The sequence below is a fragment of the Chiloscyllium plagiosum genome, unplaced genomic scaffold (assembly GCF_037043375.1).
Source record: "Chiloscyllium plagiosum isolate Xiang-an unplaced genomic scaffold, Cpla_swu_hap1 HiC_scaffold_11, whole genome shotgun sequence".
Classification (NCBI taxonomy): Eukaryota; Metazoa; Chordata; class Chondrichthyes; order Orectolobiformes; family Hemiscylliidae; genus Chiloscyllium; species Chiloscyllium plagiosum.
In genome coordinates this window covers 26,795,947-26,818,214 of record NW_028270149.1, presented here as the reverse complement: position 1 = coordinate 26,818,214, position 22,268 = coordinate 26,795,947, and the positions used below count along the sequence as shown (strand labels likewise).

The 22,268-nt window shown below is 38.5% G+C and overlaps 1 protein-coding gene across 2 annotated transcripts in view; it reads left to right on the top strand.

The window, feature by feature from the left end:
- The window catches only part of LOC122557355 (dolichyl-diphosphooligosaccharide--protein glycosyltransferase subunit MAGT1), a 52,674-nt gene extending 31,818 nt beyond the window's left edge, over positions 1-20,856 (top strand). For both annotated transcript variants that reach the window (XM_043704984.2, XM_087991920.1), the window contains exons 7-10: positions 4,080-4,143; positions 11,532-11,606; positions 13,748-13,838; positions 15,536-20,856. In XM_043704984.2, coding sequence (XP_043560919.2) covers positions 4,080-4,143; positions 11,532-11,606; positions 13,748-13,838; positions 15,536-15,551 — 246 coding nt within the window. In that variant the 3' untranslated portion in view covers positions 15,552-20,856. The remainder of the gene's footprint in view (positions 1-4,079; positions 4,144-11,531; positions 11,607-13,747; positions 13,839-15,535) is intronic.
- Positions 20,857-22,268: the final 1,412 nt, after the last annotated feature.

Below are 22,268 nucleotides of genomic sequence, written 5' to 3'. Positions count from 1 at the left end.
ACACAGGTGGGAACGCAAGTGATGATGACACAATATCTATAGAGGGTATAAACGGCTTAAGCAAGTGGTGAAAGCTGATAGAATACAGTGGAGGGAAAATGTGAGTTTATGCACTTTGGCATGTTATTTAAATGGAGAAAGATTTCAGAAATCTACAAAACAGGGGGATTTAGAAGTCACCATTCCCTAAATCTCTCCAGCTAGCAAACAAGTGCACTGGGTAGTAGGGAAAAAAAATGGAATATTATCCTTTTATTTTAAAGGGACTAGTGTGTGTGTGTGTGTATGTATGTATGTATGTATATATATATATATTTTATTTTTATATATATATAAAGGTTGTCTTGCTAAAATTATATAAGGCACTGGTCAGACTCCAGCTGGCATGCAATGAACAGTTTTCAGCACCTTACCTAAAGAGAGATTAAATTAGCGTTAGAGGCAGTCCATAGCAGGTTCATTAGACTGATACCAGGTATGGAGGGACCGTCTTTTGAGGAGGGGTTGAATGGATTAGTTCTGTAATTATTGGCATTTAAAGAATGAGAGGCGATTTTTAATTGAAATTCTTAAGGGACTTGATAATTTGGATGCAGGCTGAATGACCGCCTCCTCTAACCGAGATAATCTTCCTGAGGTGTTTACAACAATTAGAGGAGTTGGAAAGATATTAGAACACTGAGTACAGGAGCAGGAACGTTGTTGTGGCTGTATAGAACATTGCAGAAGCCGCTTTTAGAATCCTGTATAGTTTTGGCTGCTCTTCTGTAAAAAGGATGTTGTTAAACTTGGGGTTGCAGAAAGATTTATAAGGATGTTGCCAGGATTAGAGGGTTTGAGTTACAAGGAGAGGCTGAATAGGCTGGGGCCTTTTTCCCTAGAGCATCGGTGACTGAGGGGGTGACCTTAAGCGATCACTAAAACCATAAGGGGCATGGATAGAATGAATAGGCAGTGTTGTTTTCCAAGGGTAGGGGAGTCTAACATTAGAGGGCACAGGTTCAAGGTGAGATTTAAAACTGACGAAGGGGTAGTTTATCACGTAGAGGGTGGTGTGTGTATGGAATGAGCTGCCAGAGGAAGTGGTGGAGGTTAGTACAATTGTAACATTTAAAAGGCATCTGGATGGGTATATGAATGGGAAGGATTTGGAAGGATCTGGGCCAAATGCTGGCAAATGGGACTATGTCAGATTGAGATGTCTGGTTGTCGTGGACGAATTGGTGAAGGGTCTGTTTTTGTGCTGATGACTCCATGACTATTGACAATACTATGGCTTTAAGAGGTGTATTTTGTTCTTTTTTTAAATGAAGCTGAGATAGAGGTGATGGGTGGTCTGCTCAAAGCCAACAGAGTAAACAGCTTGTGACACCTTGGGGTTTATTGAATTTGGAACAATAGAAGTAGCCTGAATGGATGGGGTCAAGCTCCCACAGAACTAGAATTCGTAATTTTAGTTTTCAGCTGAGGTCTTGAAGCTGGATGTGGAAGCTCTTATTCCTCTGGCTCTCACAGCTAAATCTGGGGTTCTCTTCCTGTTGCTAGAATTGTATGTGAGACAATATATTCTAATGAATTTGCCTTTGCCAAGGGTGTGTTTTTGGGATGTTATTATATTGGAACAGTTAATTAGTAGTAATTTGTTTGTATTTTAACTGTATTATAAAAAGTGTGTTCCGGAAGTAGAGTAGTTTGACCAATCAAATTGCGTTTGAAAGGCAACACCTTGTACTTAAATTTTAAAATAAATAAAAGTTAGGATCCAGGCTATCATATTAAGATATTTTGAAGGGGTTTGGTCTGGTCCATAACACTCTGGTATGGTAGACAGAAACTTTGGTGAAGGAATCCATTGCAATCTTCAGGCAAGAACTAGATAGGTCAAAGGTGATATTAAAGTGTACTTCTTCACACAGGCTTGTGTAAAATATGGAATACTCTCCCTTACATGTTCAGCCATCGTTCCTTCCTGTATAAACCCCTGATAAAATCGATTCACCTTAGGTCATTGAAAAATTTCAGGACTGATTTTTTAAAAAACAAAACCTAAAATTAAAAACGTTGTGCCGGGAATTCATGGTGGGTCTGACAGCACGTGTGGAAAGAGAAAAAGTTAGTTTTTGGACAATGCCATTTCATCAAATTAGTTCTGATGATCACAACAGTAAACTCTATTTCTGTCCATTCTTAATAAAATTCCAACAACACACTAAAACACAATAAGATCTTGACGTCTTCCAGTACAATACAGTTTGATTGCTCAATCCACAACCTTGAATATTCACTTCTTCAGCACTAAAGGACAATGACAGCAGTGTGTACCATCTAGCAGTTGTACTACAGCAATTCTTCACGCTTCTTTGAATAGCATGCTCTGAGCTGAGTAGAGAGTGTGGCACTGGAAAAGCGCAACTGGTCTGTCAGCATCCGAGAAGCAGGAGAGTTGACGTTTCGGACATAAGCCTTTCATCAGGAAGCCCTTCCAGCTTTTCCAGCAACCCACACTCGACGCAGATGTTGGAGATCAGAGGTCCTCGCTTTCTCCCTGAACTGTGACTTCTAGGTAGAAGGACAAGAGCAGTGGATGCCTGAGAACAAGACTTAGAACATCCCCTCCAAATTGTACACTTATGATTTAGTACTTGATTGTTGTTTCTTCACTTGCTAGATTAAAATCCTGGAAGTTTTTTCTGATAGCGCTGTTGCTATATTTGCCCTAATGGACTGCACTGGTTCAAGAAGGGTGCTCATCAGCTTCTTGAGAAATTGGGGATGCACAATAAATGCTTGCCCAGCCAGTGATGCCCACATCCTGAAAAAGAGTAAAGTAAAATAATGTTTGTTTATAACACACTAGTTCAGCCTCAACTGGAGTGTTGTATTTAATTCTTGGCACAACACTTTAGAAAGGCTATGGAGACAGAAAAGATTTTCACCAGTTCAGTGAATGAGAGACTTCAGTTATTTGGATCGTGAGGACAAGGTTAGAAGGGGTTTTGATGGAGATGTTCAAAATTGTGTAGCATCAAGACAGATGAATGAGAGAAACTGACCCTGCTAGCAAGGAATTTGAGAAGTAGAACTTGACTTGAGTAGTTCAACAAATTACTTTGATAAGATGCATTTTCCTCTTGTGTGAAGAACTGGGGATCTCTACTTAAAAATTGGTGGCTGCATATTTAACCAGCAGAATTATTTAAGACCCCTTCTCTTTGAGGTCTGTGTTTTCAGCAAGAGTGTTCTTGATTTTTTTCTTTAAGGCCAAGGTAGATTTTTGTTTAGCAGGCTGTTGAAAGATCATTAGGGGTATGTGGAAATTAAGATTTGAGGTTGTATTCAATTTAGCATTGATCATATTGGAGAGTGGAGCAGAATTGAAGGGCTTAGTGGCCTTTTTTATAATTATCTTATAGGATGTGGGTGTAGCATTTATTGCCCATACCTAGTTGTCCTCCAGATGTGGTAAGCTGCTTTCTTGAACTGTTGCAGTCCATGTGCTATAGGTAAACCACAATGCCCAAAGGGAAGAAATTACAGGATTTTTGACCCAGAGACATGAAGGAACAGTGATACATGTCCAAGTCAGGAAGAGAATTTCCAGTTGATGGTGTTTCTTTCTCTGAGGTTCATCTGTTGTCTACTCTTTGTATGGTTTGTGTTTTTATTTTATTTTTATATATATATGTATATATCAATGACATGAAAATATTATACAGTTATAGATGGTTAGGATTTCATGTGCACAGCCTGTGTGTGGGATAGATTCAGATTCAACTAAGCTTTTGCACGCAATTTGGATAAGCACTTGAGGAAATTTACAGCACTACAAGGATTAGATGGGGAATGGGACTTGTACATTTGTTATTGTTGACAGCTGACATATCTGACTGTCTAAATTGTTTTCTTCTGTGCTGTTGTATTTTCATGATTTTGATTTTCTGCTCATGAATTTCTGCTAAGAATTCTGTGATGATCCTTAGTACATTGCACTATTTTGTAAACTACTAAAGCTGTAAGTTGCTTTAATTGTAACCTTGAATTAATAAGCCTTTAATCATTTGTTACTTTCTCATTTACAGAGTTACATTCACGGAAACAGTCAAGCACAATTTGTAGCTGAAACACACATTGTTATTTTGCTGAGTATCCTTTGGCCTTCATTGTAACACTTTGTTCTATATATTGAAAAGCTGAACAGAAAAGAAATATTAATGACCATTATTATTTACAGTTTATCATTTTTGGTGAGGCCCCTATTTATGTACATTTCTACTTCTGGTTTACTTGTTTATGAAAATGTAGTCACCTTGCAAGGTTGCCAGTCTGAAACGGAGTTTGGTTTGCTCGTTGACGGATGTGGACTCAGCTGCTAGTGATTGAACATGAAATCTGGTGATAAATCCAAGAATAGGAGAGCTGAGGCACGGTACCACAAGGAGAGGGTTTGGGACGGGTTCATGAATCAAAGATTTCTACACTATTTATGACTTATCTTGAATATTACTTGGCTGGAAGAAATGGTACAAAATGCTGAAGGAAAAGTAATTAGAATGGGACATGTACAAAGTATAAAGGTCAATGAGAGCAAAATAAAATTAAAATTGGCTTTATCTACAATTTCGGGGAAATCAATCAGATTTCAAAATCCTATCCTGATTCAGTACCAAAGGAAGCTATTCAGCCCATTAGGTCTGTGCTGTCTGTTTGTAGATCTGATGTGGAGGTGCCAGTGGTGGACAAAGTCAGAAGTTATAGATTGATTTGAAATCACAAGCTTTCAGAGTGCTGCTCCTTTGTTAGGTGAAGATTTCATCCAATGAAGGAGCAGCACTGTGAAAGCTTATGGTTTCAAATCACCCTGTGGGAGTATAATCTGGTGTTCTGTGACTTCTGTATTTGTAGTAGAGTGTGGGGTGCTGGAAAAGCACAACAGGTCAGACAGCATTTGAGGATCCTGTCCCCCTTAGTCTGTCTGTCTCTTGCGCTCGCTCTCTCTCACGCTCTCTCTCTCCCCACCAACCTCCATTCAAGGCCCCAAAGGATCCTTTCACATCAGACAGAAATTTACCTGTACTCCACAAATGTCCCTTACTGTATCCATTGCATCCGAAGTGGTCTCCTCTACATCAAGGAGATAGGACGCCAACTTGGGGATCGTTTTAGACAACATCTTTGGGACACCTGCACCAAACAACCCCACCGCCCCATGGTTGAACACTTCAACTCCCCTCCCACTCCAGCAAGGACATGCAGGCCCTGGGCTGCCTCCATCGCCAAACACCACCCAACGCCTGGAGGAAGAATGCCTTATCTTTCACCTTAGTACCCTGCAACCACACCAGGATTAATGTGGCTGTCACCAGTTTCCTCATTTATCCCCCCACCTTATCCCAATCCCAAGCCTCCAACTCAGCACCACCATCTTGACCTGTCCATCATCATTCCCATCTATCCGCTCCACCCTCCTCTCTGACCTATCACCTTCTTCCCCCACCTTCATCTACATATTGCATTCTCAGCTACTTCCCCTTCCCATTTATCTCATTTCCCCCCCCTGCCCACAAGCCTCATTCCTGATGAAGAGCTTATGCCCAAAATGTAGATTCTCCCAATTCTCGGATGCTGCCTGACCTGCTGTGCTTTTCCAGCACCACACTCGTGACCCTGATCTCCAGAATCTGCAGTCCTCACTTTCTCCTTCTGTGTTTGTAGACCTATCTAGTTAATTTACACATTCTTTACCTGTTGTTTTCTTTCTTTTAAGTATTTGCCCAATTTCCCGTTCCTTCAGGTGCTTTGCCAAACACTGTAAATCTATGGCGTTCATTTGCTAAATGTTCTACAATGGGACATGGTTCCTGCTTATTTGCTCAATTCAAACTGTGCATAAAATGTTTTTATCAAAACTCCTCATACCATCTCTAAGCAGAACAACTTCTACAGTCTTTCAACTTAAGTCGTTCATTTCTAGTAGCGTTCTAGGAATTTTCTCCTGCATCCTCTAAGATCTTGACTCATTTAACGTGTAGTGCCCAGAACTTCATCTGAAATGTTTTCGAAAGGCTTGGCATAAATTCCATGCTTTACCCCTTTTAATAGAGCGAAGCAGCCCATGTACTTTTATTTAAATAATTTTCTTCACTTGTTCTGATAGTTTTAAAAATTTGTGTACACACAGCAGTAATGTTACTGGACTAGCAATCCAGAACCCGAGGCAAATGTTATGGCGATGGTAAAATTTTAATTTGTGGAGTCGTCGAGGTCTACAGTTGAGAAAAAGCCCCATTGGCCCATTCAGCCTGTTTTCGCAAAAACCAACACCTAACTATTCTAATCCCAATTTCTAGCACTTGGCCCATAGTTTTGTGTACCTTGACATTACAAGTGTACATTTAAATACTACTAAAATGTAATGGGCATTTCTGCCTCTACCACCCCTGCAGGCAGTCCGTTCCAACTTCCCACTCCCTTATGGATGATTTTTTTTTCCCCTTTAAACTTCCTGCTTCTTACTTTAAATCTCTGCCCCCTAGCCATTGATCCTTCCATTAAGGAGAAATGTTCCTTCCTGTCTGTGCCCCTCATAATTTTACATATTTCAATCATATCCCCCCTTCAGTTTCCTCTGCAAAGAAAACTACCCTAATCTAGCCAATCTGTTCTCATTACAAAAACTCTCCAGCCCAGGCAATATCCTGGTAAATCTTCATTTTTATCACATCCCTCCCAATAATGTGAATTCCAGAATCGCGCACAATACTGTAGCTGTGGCCTAGTTAGCTCTCTATACTGTTCCAACAAACCTCCCTGTCCTTGAACTCTGTGTGCTTCAGCTAAATAAGGGAAGTATCCCATATGCTGCCTGAACCACTCTACCTACCTATCCTGTTGCTTTAAGTGACCAGGGAATGTGCACACTATGGTCCCTCTGATTCTGTGCTTCACAGGGTCCTACCATTCATCAAAGGTTAGGAGAGGCAGGGTGCTGGATCCACTACTTTTTTTTGTCACTAATATAAATTATTTGTATGTGGATCCAAGAGGTTTGTTTAGTACGTTTGCAGATGGCACCAAAATAGGTGGTGTAGTGGACAGTTTAGAAAATTCTCAGTTCAATGGGACCTTAATTAGAAGGGCCAGTGGGCTGAGGAGTGGCAGATGGAGTTTAATTTAGCTAAATGAAGTGTTGTGTTTTCGTAAGAACTTAATAAGTAGGTGCTGGCCAGGAGGATTTGAGCTATAAGCAGAGGCTGAATAGTTTGGGGCTATTTTCCGTGAAGTGTTGGAGACTGGGGTATTTATATTAAAAAAAACATGAGGGGCATGGATCGGGTGAAAAGCCAAGATCTTTTTACTCTGGTGGGGGAGTCTAAAATTGGAAGACCGGTTTTAGGTACTCGGAATGGTATATATATTAGAAAAGGGGATGACTGTGGGACTCCTGCACTACCTGCCTTCCTCGACTCTGGCTGGTGGTCACTCACGCTATTTCTGCCTGTCAGTCTTAACCTGTAGTGTGGCCATCTTGTTGAACATGTTATCCAGGACGTGCTCAATATCACAGATGATCCACAGTGAATTCACCCACAGCTCCAGCTTCAAAATGCAGTTAGCCAGAAGTTGCAGCTGGACGCCCTTCCGGCACATGTCGGTACCAAGGTCAATTAAAGCTTTCATGATTTGCCACGTAGCACAAGATGAGTATATCACATCTGTGAGCTCTGCTGCTACAACTTCCCTTAAACCCCCTAGTTACTCGCTTTCTGAAAAATAAAGTTTGTAAGCATACAATTAACTTATTTCCCTTGTCCCAATTTTGCTTTCTTATATTACAGAAGTATATTGGCCCCGATTTGTCATTTATTCCTGTTGTTTCTCAGTTAATTGCTTCTTTCAAAAAAAATCTCAAGCCCATTAACCCACCACTTTGTATTTGTATTTCCAAGCAACGATCCACTGAAGCTGCAACTGTTAACCAAACTCACTTCTATTTGCTGTCTCCATGTTAACCTCTCCACTCTGATCCTGAGCTCGTTTTATCTTGTTGCTGACTCTCTGCCCATTTGAAGATGAAGTGTTGTGCCCTTGATTCTGGACCTTGGTTTATCCTGTTTTTGACCCCCTTCTCTCTGCCCAGTTGAGTTCACTAAAACTCTGGAATAAAAAGCTAGCCAAAATGTGACCATGTAGTCACTGTCAATTGTTGTTAAAATCCATCTGGTTCACTAATGTCCTGTAGGCAAGGAAATCTGCCATCCTTACCTAGTCTGGCCTACTTGTGACTCTACCCCCATAGTAATATGCTTGACTGCCTTCTGAGCAATTAGAGATGGGTTATAAATGCTGACTTAGCAATGCATATATCCCAGAAATTAATTTTATAAAATACACCCACAACTTTCTGTTCTTGACAGTCTTTAAAATTTATCATTTAGTCTGTATTGCTCCCACCCATTCTTCCTATCTAAACATATCACTCCACACTTCTTAAACTTATTCTGCAGTTTTGCCTGTCTGACCATTCAAGTGCCTTATAACATTTAAATTTTCAAATTATGCAGCTGTGTCCAGGACCGTGTTCCTAACGTCAACCACTGAAGCATTGCATCTTTTTATCTTTTAGTCTTTATAGTTTTATGAACCTTTTACATTTGTCATTAACCACCTTATTCTATCTTGTGTTATTCAGAGAAATCTAGTTTTGGGTATCCTTTTCCTTTTTTCTCTTTCGGGCATGTACCTATTCTAACCTTCCGTTGTTGAGTCACTATTTAGTCTATTATTATAAAGGGGAGGTTAACCCCCAACCCCCACCCGAGAACTAAATCCAAAACCCTCAGTGCGAAAAGTGGTATAACCTGCTTTTTGGCAACTTCTAGTGGTTAAATAAAATAAAAACCCCTACACTCACTTTAAAGTCAACAAGTAGCAATCTACTTATCTAACTCTAACAGTGAACAAATTAACTAAACTCTTAATGAACCGAATAAATCCCTTCTAACTGTCTGAATAAAGCAAGATTCCAGTGTTATGCTGTTCCAATAAGTACAAGTCCTACTCATAAAAAGAATTTACACACTCAAAATTACAGCCAGGTTATGTCTTCCGGAATGTTCTGTGCCTCCTCCCTTAGTTCTTCTGTCCAGAATATTAACTAGCTGTGCCGTTGATACTTAGATGCTGCTTTCCCTAAGACACAAAGGAGGCTATGAGAGCTAGCGATTCTCTTGTGAGAGCGGAGGATCACTAGCTCTGGCAGATGGCAACTAGATCTGGGGTCTTTGTCCAGCTCCCCCTATCTTTTTCTACCTGTGGTGACATATCAATATTTCTTGTAATAGGATTTGGTAATTGAGTACCTGGCTCAAATTGGCTACATTTGAAATATTGTTGTCATGGTTTAAAAAAAACCTACTGCTTGGCCTGCTAACTGTACTGCCTTTTGATATAAATGTTTCAATTCGGTTGCTCTGTGTACTTGCAAACTTTCAAGCTGCTACTCAGAGACATCCATTTTAAATCTCTAAGCACAGAAAATGCACAATCTTTTAAAGGGACCACACAATGCTTTCTCCCAGCACTTTAGAATCACCAAATTCTAAGTTCTTGCCTCAATCTACAAGTACTCTATCCAACTTTGCAACACCGATCAATGTTTTGATTTTGATCCACCTTGTCTAAATCAATTTGTAGCTTCCTAACTGAAGATAGGTATCATCCAGTTAAATTTTTTATGCTTGATTATTTCTTGCCCTGTTCCAAATCTTCTGTAAACTTGATAGGATGACTTCACCTACATGATCCCACTAAAACATGTTGCGCATGCTCCTTACCTCATTCTTGAAATCAATATGCCTCCAACCAAATGTGGAAAGCAGTAGTGTTGGATCGAATTCTGGCGATTATTTCTCACAAGTTCTTAAACAAATTGCCACCTGTTATTCTCAATCTTTATTAAAATAACATTTCTTATTTTCACTAAGCGCTATATTTGTTTATAATGTGTCTATAAAATGTCTCCAAATTTCATGCCTTTGAATTGGGGGCCTTGGTGTATGTACTCAATGATATAACTGTTGTTTTGAAATGTTTGCAGAATCCTTCTCCAATGCTTTTACAGTTTGTCATTCACTCTGTTCATTCATTTTCTCGCCCCGTATTTCCAGAAGACCTTGCAACCAAAATGCTACATTCCTGGTCATCTTGGTTGATCCAGATATTGTTTATTATTATAGTCCGATATGACATTTCGTGCCTCATCACCAACTTATTTTTAATTGTTACCACTTTCTATGCATTCTCCAAACCCAAGTTTGCCTCACATTTTCCTCAACTGATCTTTCCTATTTCTAAACTATTTTACTCTAGAGCTACTTTACCTCTCCCTGTCATGTATCTCTTCCCTTTATCCCAGTGCTCATCCCTGCCATGTTAAATTTACATACATGTACCGAGAGCCATCTATTTGCAAAACAAATGCTGCTGCCTCCTTAATATAAAGAGTGCATAAAGAGTGGCCCAATTTGAACATCAGTCTGGCAGCATTCTAAGTGATCCACTGGAATGTAACTTTCTAAACTTCTAAACTGCTGCAGATTTGATAATGGAAACTATTGCCGAGCTTTTTCTTACACTGGCTCATAACAAACTTGAGAATTGAGTGAAATAGAGGTCAGACATTTATACTGTTTTAGGGGTACTTGTGAAGATCTGTTTTAAAGACAACAAAAATTCCTCAGAATTTGAGGAAATTAATAACATTGGTTTCTCGTATCAAAAGTTGACTTTCTCATTTTGATAACTCCAAAGTGATACACTTGAAATGTTACTAAACAATTAGACCAGGATTCCCTTGAAATGATCATTCCAAGATGTAATACAATTGGTGGTACTTTATATCATGAGAAAATATTTTGAGTGACCACATATTCCCTTGACACTTAACAGTAAGTTTTTAGTAAATGTGTGCACATTAAGTGTACACTTTAAAGATCCCCTGAGGTGGAAGTCCTAAAATGCAAAAAGGTAGATAAATCTCTGGGACCTGATTAGGTGTTTTCCAGAACAATTCTAGGATTCTGTTTTGAGTTGTCGAGAGAGGCTGAAAAGGTTGGTGCTTCTTCCCCTGGAGAGTTGGAGGCTGTGAGATGACCTTCTCGAGGTTTATGAAATCATGAGCATGGATAGGATGAATAAGCAAGGTCTATTTCCTGGGTAGGGGAAGTCCAAAGCTAGAGAGCATAGGTTTAGAGTGAGGGGGGAACAGATTTAAAAGGGACCGAAGGGGCAACTTTTTCAGGCAGAGGGTGGTGTGTGTATGGAATGAGCTGCCAGAGGACATGGTGAAGGCTGGTACAATTACAGCATTTAAAAAGGCATCTGGATGAATAGAGGGTCTTGGGCCAAATGCTGGCAAATGGGACTAGGTCAGGTTGGGATGTTTGATCGGCACAGACAAATCAAACTGAAGGGTCTGTTTTTGTGCTGCATAACTTATTTGATACATGATTTGTCTTAACTACCAAATGCAGATGCTGCTATAACATTAGGTATGGTACTTCTTCATGAAGCAGCAACATCTAAAATGGAAATAGGCAAAAGGAGAAGTAAGTACTCAATACATCTGTGGCTAGTTACTTGAAGTGGATTAGTTGAGAAGTATTGGTATGATTTTATTTATCTGAACATTCATTTTGCCAGTACTTTATTATTTTAAAAAAGCTAATAATAGCTTTTTAAAGAACTTCAATAAAACTCCCACACTTGCAACCATCCAAACATTTCAGCCAATTACCCCCTCCTTGAAGGCTTTTCTGCAAAAGCAGAAAGTAATTATTTAACTAGTTTATCTATTCCTCACGTTGACAAATTTGACTTGCATTGCAGCAACAGGAGTGGTTCATTTACTTAATCAAACTATTCAATCAGATGTCCCCACCCCCAATCCAACCCCCACTTCTGCTCCTAACTGATTCCTTGCACAGAGCACTAACATCAGTAGTGTGTGCACTGATGCTCCCTTTGGCCTGGTCTGTCCTGTCCTGTCTTGTCCTGTCATGCCCTGCATGTGGATAGTGGCCATGATGCATTAAGAATAATTATTCCATTTGTATTAATCCAACTGTCATCCATTTTGTTAGTAATCCATGGTACAAAGTACAGTAAGTTTATCCACCAAATAGACTTGTTACATTCTTATGTTGAATGGAAGGGTGTAAAGATGAGCATTTCTGTAAATTTTTCTTCACTTGATAATAGTGAGAAAGCTGTTCTGAATTTGTAGTGATTAGCTGTCAGTAAAGGTGTGTGTGGCATTGTGATTTAAATGTAGTACAGTATTGCATGCTTACAATTAAGGAATAGATATCAGCACATACATGGACAACACTTTTGCTATAATTAAGAGAACAGAAATAGAGAACATACACTGGATTATCAACACACGGATCTGATTTACGAGCGAGGAGTAAACCAACAATCAACAACTCCCATTCCTGGATGTGATGGTACAGTGAACAGAGAATGGTGAATGCACCACAAAAGTGTACAGAAAAGTCATACACACTGACCCAGGTCCTACATTACAGCAGCAACAACCCAAACACATGAGAAACTGCATTCGGATCCTGTTCAAAACAGCTACAACACATTGCAGCATTCCCGACCTATAAAGGGAAGAAAAAGAAGAGCACCTCTACAGAGTCTTTGCCAAGAACGGAAATCCCCATGACTTCATCCGTAGATGCTTAACAGACATACGATGCGATGAGGATGTGCCACGACCTAACTCACTAGCAACACCACCTTACATTTAAAAAAAAGTCTCAGAACTGACAGTCAGAGTTCTCTGACTACTGGGATTCATGACAGCCCATAAATCGACAGCCCACACTCAGATAATGACTCACAGGACAAAAGCCCTACACCCATCATATTCAAGACAAACTTAAATTTACAAAATTCCATGCAAAGACTGCACGAAACACTATATAGGACAAACTGGCAAACAACTAACAATCTGCATCCATGAAAATCAACTAGCCACTAAATGCCACGACCAGCTGTACCTAGTAGCCATATGCCTGATAACAGGGATCACATTCGACTGGGACAACACTATGGTCGTAAGATAAGCCAAACAGGACAGCCAGAGAATTCCTAGAAGCATGGCAGTCATCCACGGATTCCATCAACAAGAACATAGACCTAGACCGGCCAATACAACAAACAACCAACTGGAAGTAGCAGAATGGATCCAAATAAATTCCAGAAGAGACAGCATAGCAGCATTTCTTGGAGGTTTCAAAGCACTGAAGATGTCATCTAGACAGGGGATGGAACGTCTGCAAATCAACTTCCCGCCTCGGTGAATATATCCACAAGTTCGAAAACTGCTAGCATTTTCAATGCTATATATATTTTGGTAAAAATTTTATATTTTCAGCTGGTCCTCTTTCCAGTCTAAGATCCTACAGTTTAGTACCACGTATGCACATATTAGCATAGTATTCTTGGGGGGGAAAATTTGGTCTGAATTATTTCTACCTAAACTCTTTTTAACTAATGGTCTATTAAGGGAACTGGGGTGAAGAAGAAATAGTCAATATAACTCCAGGAGAAATTTATGCTAAAATGGACTTTGCGGAAAGGATAGTAAAGACCTGTTGAATTCAAATGTTCATGTGATTGTGGTAGACTAATATGCTGCAGTGGTATGGTGATTCATCTTTGTGTTTTCTCTTTGCAGTTTTGTGCGTGGCAGGACTAGGACTGGTTGGGTTTTTCTTCAGCCTGATGTTGTCCATTTTCAGAGCAAAGTACCATGGATATCCATACCGGTAGGTTATTGATAGCATATGCAGTTATGTTATGATGACTGAATACTTTGTCAAATGTAACTATATATTTGTCAGATGTGTATTCGGGCATTTTCCATTTCAAACATTGTAGCTCTTTATTTCTGTTAGCAGGGTTTCCTCTTTCAGTATCTGTTTAATCCATTTTAGTAGCTTGGTGGAATTTATGCACAGCTGTGATTAGCTACGTGGTTATTGCATTACACACAAATATTGGCAGTTGCGATAGGCAAGTTTTTTGAGGTCTGTCTCAAGTAGATTTTGTTCCTCCTCCTCTTTTACTGTTTTTTTACTTCATAAATTTTGATGTTACCCTGTTGTCAACAAGGTAAGCCAGAAGGTACTACCTTTCTAACCCCCCCTCTCATGCTGCTGCATCATTATATGGTCTGATGGCAAATTGATAACAATGAGAATCCTATTATTTAGGTTTATCTCTGCTTCTCTTTTCTAACATCCACTAGTTACCATTGGAGTTAAGGTACTGTACCTTGAAGGTGTTATGCTACAATCTCATTTTAATCTGACTGCTAAGTATTGCTCATTGGGCAGACTGTTTGGTTTGTTAATGATTTGGAAGAATGGGTCTCTGAGAATCCTTTCCATTCTTGAAAATAAATACCCCAAAAGGTCGGTTGATCTTATCTGAATGAGAACTGGGAAGCCTACACTTCTGCATTTCAATTTTAGCTCTTTAACCTCCAACAGCACTCCATTACATAACTTTTGTCAGTCTGAAGCTCTGCTTTTGGGAGGGGTGGCACAGTGGTTAGCACTGCTGCCTCACAGCACCAGAGACCCGGGTTCAGTTCCCACCCGTGTCTGCGTGGGTTTGCTCCGGTTTCCTCCCACAATCCAAAGATGTGAAGGTTAGGTGAATTGGCCATGCTAAATTGCCTGTAGTGTTAGGTGAAGTGGTAAATGTCGGGGAATGGGTCTGGGTGGGTTGCTCTTCGGAGGGTCGATGGGGACTTGTTGGGCCGCAGAGCCTGTTTCCACACTGTAAGTAATCTAATCTAAGATGAGTGAATATTTATATAGATATTCTTCAGGCAAGCGTGTTTATAGCAGTGCAGATTTCCTGAGCATTTTAAAAGATAATTAAAATGCTTGTCGTACATGTAGCTGAACAAAAATGCAGCTGGTTCAGTGAAAGAGCCTGAATTTCAAATGGAAACATATTTGAGTATGTACTTATATTAAACCCCACTTCTGATTAAATGGCAAGACTACTCCAGAGTAGATATTTACAGTTTGAAATGTTCCTTAATGTTGCATAAGGAAATACATTTTTCTTGGAATAACTTAGTTTATCCCTTGATATATCCAATTTGGAGACTCTTGGTTGAGATTTCCTTGCTGCTGGAGCAATTTGATGCTTCTGTTTAGGAAATGGCAGAGGCCAAGACACAGACTGGAGCTGTGGAATTCTACAAGTCCACATTATAACTTTTATAAAATAATGGTGAGTCTTCTAACATCTCTGCAAAGCAAAGGAACAATTTATATGATTTTAGTTTTGTGTACGAGTGGAACTGAAGAGCTGCTTTGAATATTTTGCTTGTTTTAACCTTTTTTCTAAAATGTATTAGTAAAGTTATCATATAGTTAACTTGTCCAGAATGTTTGCTAACTGAATCTCTTTTAAATTCTGCCACTTTATCTTTTTTGCCTTTTAGCTTTCTTATTAGTTGATCCTGGAGACATAGACAGAAACTAGAAGGACGGCACCATGGCTTGAGAAATATACACAAAAGAATACATGAAGTTAAGAGTTTTGTTGTGTTTCAGACTACCTTCCAAAGTTATTGCAATCAAGGTCTCTCAAAGGAAGACTTGAACCAAAGAGAGCCTACAGTGCCTTAGCAGATTTTTAAGTTTACTGTCGGACCTGAAAAATATTTTTAAAATGGAAGAGATTTCAAGGTATCCTGGGAAAAGTAGACAATAATTAAAATTGTTTGCAATTTTCAAAGAAGTATGCCAATTCTGTTGATTGATGAAAGTGCCTTAACCTGAATCATACATCAAAACCGAAGGGCTGATCTGCATACTTGTAAATTTATACTAGCTGGTGTAATGTGATATTGAAGTATCATTTTCAATAGTTTGACCCAATGTACACATTCTATTGTGTACATTGGGTCATTTTCTTCAACAGATACTGTGAAACTGGCTGTTGCATTTTGCATTTACAATAGAGAGCTTGATGACTGTGGTATCAATAACTGGGCGTAAACATTAGTCTGCAGTAACTTCTTTTGAAGTGCATTGATGCTTGTTTGATCATTTGGAAATATTTTAAAATGTGATTATTGATTCAAACTGTTCATGAAGAAAGTTTGGTGCAAAATATGAATGCAACTATGTTTAATTAAATAATTGGGAGTGCATGGTGCCTTGGGTCCTAGGTTCAAAATCAGAAAGCTATAAGTTGATTGAAATGCAGTGTAGAATGCTAGCTCAATGCCTTATTTTTATATTAAATGTAAATTGGATGAAAACTGAATTAAATATTGCATCTAATTGCACAGTTAGCGTTGATGTCTGTTTTTAAAATATTCTGAATGTAATTTTGTGCACCATTAAGGAAACAAATATTAATCACATTAAATAACATTGATTTCCAATATTTCTGTTTCAGATAATAGCCTAGTACAATTGCAGAGGTTATGCTGCTCCAGTTGTAGATCAACAAATCCTTAGTCAGAACCCCTGGATGAGGAAACTTTGCCAAAGGAGTAACCAATTTTGATCACAATTCATTGAGCACAGCTACAAGTAGGTTTATAAATGGAGTCTGACTGACTAAGCTATGTAGGCCTTGTGTGGAATAACCTCCAAATAGATATTTGGAAGTATACCCAAGCAAGATGTTGATGCAGTTAGAGAAGTAAAGAGGAACAATCAAGTGAGGAAAAATTGGGTAACCAAACTTTTGAACAAGAAGTAAAGGAGGAAATCTATTCTACTGAAGCTCTATGTTCAACATGTAGTTGTAATTGCTTTCCCTTTTATAACCAAACCTTTCAGTTCCCTCAAAGTTCGAAGACAATTTATATTATGTTTGAAAAACTAGTGTGTTGATAACATATTTTGGCAAATACTTTTCTTGTTTATATTCATTCAATTTATCATGGCAAATACATAACCAGATGTCTTTTCCTTCAAGTAAGTTTTTAATTATCTCATTTTTTGAGACACAATGAAAGTGTAATTGTGAAAGGTTATCTATTTGGGACCACAAGAGGATAGACCAGGGTACTTTGTAGAAATTAATTACAGTGGATGTTCAGAGAGACTTGGAAGTTCAGGTGCATCTTTAAAATGTCACAAACAGGTCAGGAAGTAATCAAAGCTAATGGAATGCTGGCCTTTATATTTAGAGGACAGGGGTATCAGGGTGCAGACGTTATGCTGCAACTATACAAATCCTGGTTAGATTCTGCCTGGAGTACTGAGAGCAGATCTGGTACCACATCTTAGAAGGGATATATTGGCCTTCAAAGGAATATATCATAGATTTATAAGAATATCTGGCCTTCGGGGTTATGTTCTGAGGAGAGACTACACAAATTAGGACTTTTTTTTTCTCTCTAGAATTTAGAGGGCTAAAGGGTCATTTGATCTAAGTCGTCAAGATATTAACAAAAGACGGGGTAGGTGAAGATAAACTATTTCATTGGTTGGAGATTCTAGAACTAGATTTAGGGTTAATTAGTCTATATTAGGGCTCGATCATTCAGGACAGATGTCAAGAAATATTAGTGTACATGAAGGTTGGTAGATATTTGCATCTACCTTTGCTAGATTAGTTGTTAATTGAAATTTGAGGATTTTTTGTTCAGCGAAGATTTTAATGGATAGAGCCAAAGTGAGAAATTGATGTTAGGCCATAGATCAACCATTATCCCATTGAATGGTGGGGCAGGCTCAAGGAACTGAATGGTTTACTTCTGTTCCTAGGTTCTTTGAAAACAAATTTCTATATCATCGCAGTGATTTGAGCAAATTGATTGCAAGTCCTTTCTCATGGGAAAGGATGTGCACATTGCAGCTATGTGGTGAATGTAGAACTTGAATAGAATTTTATTTTTCCTTCCTCTTCAAAAGATTTTTTTGCATTTCTTTAAATAGCATCATTTACAATCTGTTACCTTCAGAAAATTATAATACTATGCTATCTAAAGCCGATAATGTAAGAATGTGACTGCTAATCTACGGTTGCACAGTTCCATACACCCATTAGTAGGCTATTCCATTGCAGAAACTAACATAACTAAGTCAGTTATAATTGATATATTCATTTGGAGCATTGCTTACTATATTCTGATCAGGAATGAAAACACTTGCGAATTTTCCTGAATCAGAGGATTACATAGGTCATTCTGATCTATGTCTGAGAATCTTCAACCTTGCATTTGTATCCATGTCTCTTGAAGTGCAGATGTCTAATATAAGTAATGGCTGCAAATTATTTGTAATTCCAGTGTCAAAATGAACATGAGATTCTGTCTTGTTACAGATCTCAGTTGGATTGACAATGATTAAATTACCAATGCTGTTGGCCCCCCTGACCTTAAGAAGTGAAAGTAGTTAGGATTCCTACTGTTTGATACCCAACGGCATTTGCTATAATGTGTGTATAACCATTGGGTAAGGACCCAATTAAGCTGATATTTACTGCATCTTGTGTTTAAAATAGCCCATTCTCACAAAGAATGACTTTGGTCAGAGGGCATGGTATTTAAGGATGAGTGAACACTTTTTCAGAAGTTGAAAGATGTTTTTGGCTTGGGTTTGTTCAAAAGGAGCATTTGGGAGATGATCATCATTATGTTACAACACTTTGTTTAGAAATGGAGAGTGATGACAATTAAGGGCTTTTATCCCTATGTAATTCCTTATGTAGCTTTTGGTGCCAGGTTTTAAAAATGTCCTAATATATCAACTTTTATTATTATGATTTGGTTTATGTATGCTTTCTGGCTTCTCAGTGGTAGTTTATGGACAGTTTTGTTTTGTACGATCTGCCCATTATTTCTAGTCAGTTAAACAATTGATGAAATTATAAAAAAGTAAATGTTAGACTTGCAGGAAGTGTACACTGTTGACAAGATTGTGAATAGATAACTATGGCATTATGCAATGTTGGAAGATGCACTTGATTTGTAATGCCCCAACTAAATAAAGTTTTTGAAACCAGGAAGTGTCACAGAATTTAAGTGTGATGCTTATAGAAAGTACATTAAGTGCCCTCCCTCCAGTTGTAACATTCCTTTCCACTATTACCATATCATGACCTCACACTGACATGTCTCTACCATGGACAGAAATACACAAACATCTGCATGCACACTTTCCCCATCAATGCTAAAACCCATTACCAAATCACATTTGCCTCTTTAATAAAAAGAACCTAAAACTAAAATGAACAGTCAATTATCACTTTTTTGGCTTGGAAGCCAAAATTGACAGTCATTGAATTCAATATTCAATGTAGTAATGATCACAGATTATGTAAATCATGTACTGTGTATCACTTGGCAAAATATCCTTAATTCTATTAAATGACACATTCTGATAACTATAATATTGCGGGAGCCAACAGTGTATATAGTTACTTTATAACTAAATATTAAATGCTGGACCAATGCAGTCATGGAGATATTTTTGAATATCTGTTTGTCTGAGAAATTACCAGTTACTAATTGTGATAATTGAAAACTGGATAGTGCAAGCCTACTTTTCAATTTTCTTAAATATCCACAGTATCCTGTCGTCAATTTCTTGTATATTTAGATCTGTTTTTACATAATGAATTTTATTTTGAATTAGCTTATGCTAATTATGGGGTAGAAGTTGAGGGGCACATGGCTCTATCTGTTGTCATGGTGATACTATCTTGCTGGCAAATAAATATGAAGCTTTCTTGCAATGCACTAAAATAATGCTGGAAGTTAACCCAGTGTACCCACTACCATAAAATATTCATAAAACAAGGAACCAGATCAAATTCAGATTTGTTGCTTTTAGAGTACTGTCCAGGTTCATGAGCACAAATAGAATGCATACTGGATTAAGATTGATTCCAGCTTTGGTAAAGTGTGTTCTGCATTTCAGAAGATGTTTTTTGTGCTGTGAATCAGTTCATGGAATATTTTTCTAATATTGTGTAGTATTTCTTTTTTCTTGTCAGCTGCATTGTTTTTTTGGCTTACCTATGTAGCCTTGGCTTCAGCACATGAATTATTTTAACTCAATATCTTAATCTTTCAAGGCAAACCTAGACTGAAGCAATATTTGTTTTACCAATACACTGTCAAAAGCCCATATTTTCTCAACTTAAAATGACAGCATGTTTTGTGTATAATAGCTTTGTAATTATGCTACAACAATACCTTCACTGAAGAAGTGGTTGCTTCATATGGTACTATAATGTAATACCTCACTTCACATTAAAGACTGTGTTTTCTATTTGTTTACCCAAGTAATTACTTAATTACCAATTTGGCAGGTCACTTTTTATACAATTCAGAGACCATCTGCAGAGTTAACTTTCTATTTATTATCATATTAAGATAATTGAAAATGAGGAACAGTAATGAGTTTAAATTGTTCTCCAGGATTTCATTCATTACCTCAGACCAACCTGAAGTACTCCTAGCATATTGTCAATATTTCTCCATCTATGTTGTAATATCCCTTCCATGTGCCCTGTGAGGTGCATAAGGTTCTGTTTGTTTTTAGAATAAATATTTAAGTAGAATCTATATTCTGTTTATTGCAGTTTGAATATTCTAATTTCATCAGAATATTCAGTCCTATTTACAAAGGTACTGGTCTCTGAATTGGCTTGTGAAAGGTGACGTTTTTGAACGATGAAAGTGGTAGCCAGGCTTTTAGTTAAACAGTCTGAAGCAAGTTTGACTTTGATTCTGATTTTTTTTTGAAAAGCTGTACACTGAGCTACTACTCTGAATAAAATGCCTCTCATCAATATTGTATTTGTTTTGTTGAGTAAGAATCTTAAAAAAGCAGAAACTAATCACTGTGGTCAAGGATCTTCACAGCAAGCTATTGAGAAATGCGCAGTTTCTTTGTCCTGCAGAGAATGAATGCATTCCTTCCAAAAGTGACAATTTTTTTTTTAAAAAGTAAGCTGGCAAAAAAGGACTATTAAAAATCTAAATTCCTGTTTATCTAACATTGCTCCCAATGTCATCTCCTCTAAGAAAATCAGACAATGCAGTCCTCAAAGGGCCCATAAGTCTAGCTTTTTGAGCTTTGTATTTATTGTTCAGTAGTTTATTCTCATCAACGTTTGTCAGCCTGAAGATTCAGAAACAGCTATATTTGGCATAGGTGTACCATTTGATGGTTAAATCCTAAATCAATGATTTATATTTGTTAATAGCTTAACCTGTATGCAGTTTGGGTTTCCAAATGAATGCTCTCAAACATATAAATAGAAAGCAGGAAACATCAGCAGTGCTTCGTCCGGAGGCTTACTGAAGATGTTACCTAGTATGGTGATGAAACATCTGAAAACAAACCTTCCAGCTCAGCGAGCAAACCTACATCCAGCATTCATTTAAATAGAATAGAATAGAAGAATACAGCGCAGTACAGGCCCTTTGGCCCTCGATGTTGCGCCGATCCAAACCCACCTAACCTACACTAGCCCACTATCCTCCATATGCCTATCCAATGTCCGCTTAAATGCCCATAAAGAGGGAGAGTCCACCACTGCTACTGGCAGGGCATTCCATGAACTCACGACTCGCTGAGTAAAGAACCTACCCCTAACATCTGTCCTATACCTACCACCCCTTAATTTAAAGCTATGCCCCCTCGTAATAGCTGACTCCATACGTGGAAAAAGATTCTCAGTCAACCCTATCTAAACCCCTAATCATCTTGTACACCTCTATCAAGTCACCCCTAAACCTTCCTTTCTCCAATGAAAACAACCCCAAGTGCCTCAGCCTTTCCTCATACGATCTTCCTACCATACCAGGCAACATCCTGGTAAACCTCCTCTGCACCCGTTCCAGTGCCTCCACATCCTTCCTATAGTATGGCGACCAAAACTGCACACAATACTCCAGATGCGGCCGCACCAGAGTCTTATGCAACTGCAACATGACCTCAGGACTCCGGAACTCAATTCCTCTACCAATAAAAGCAAGTACGCCATATGCCTTCTTCACCGCACTATTTACCTGGGTGGCAACTTTCAAAGATCTGTGTACATGGACACCAAGATCCCTCTGCTCATCCACACTACCAAGTATCCGACCATTAGCCCAGTACCCCATCTTTTTGTTACTCTTACCAAAGTGAATCACCTCACACTTAGCTACATTGAACTCCATTTGCCACCTTTCTGCCCAGTTCTGCAGCTTATCT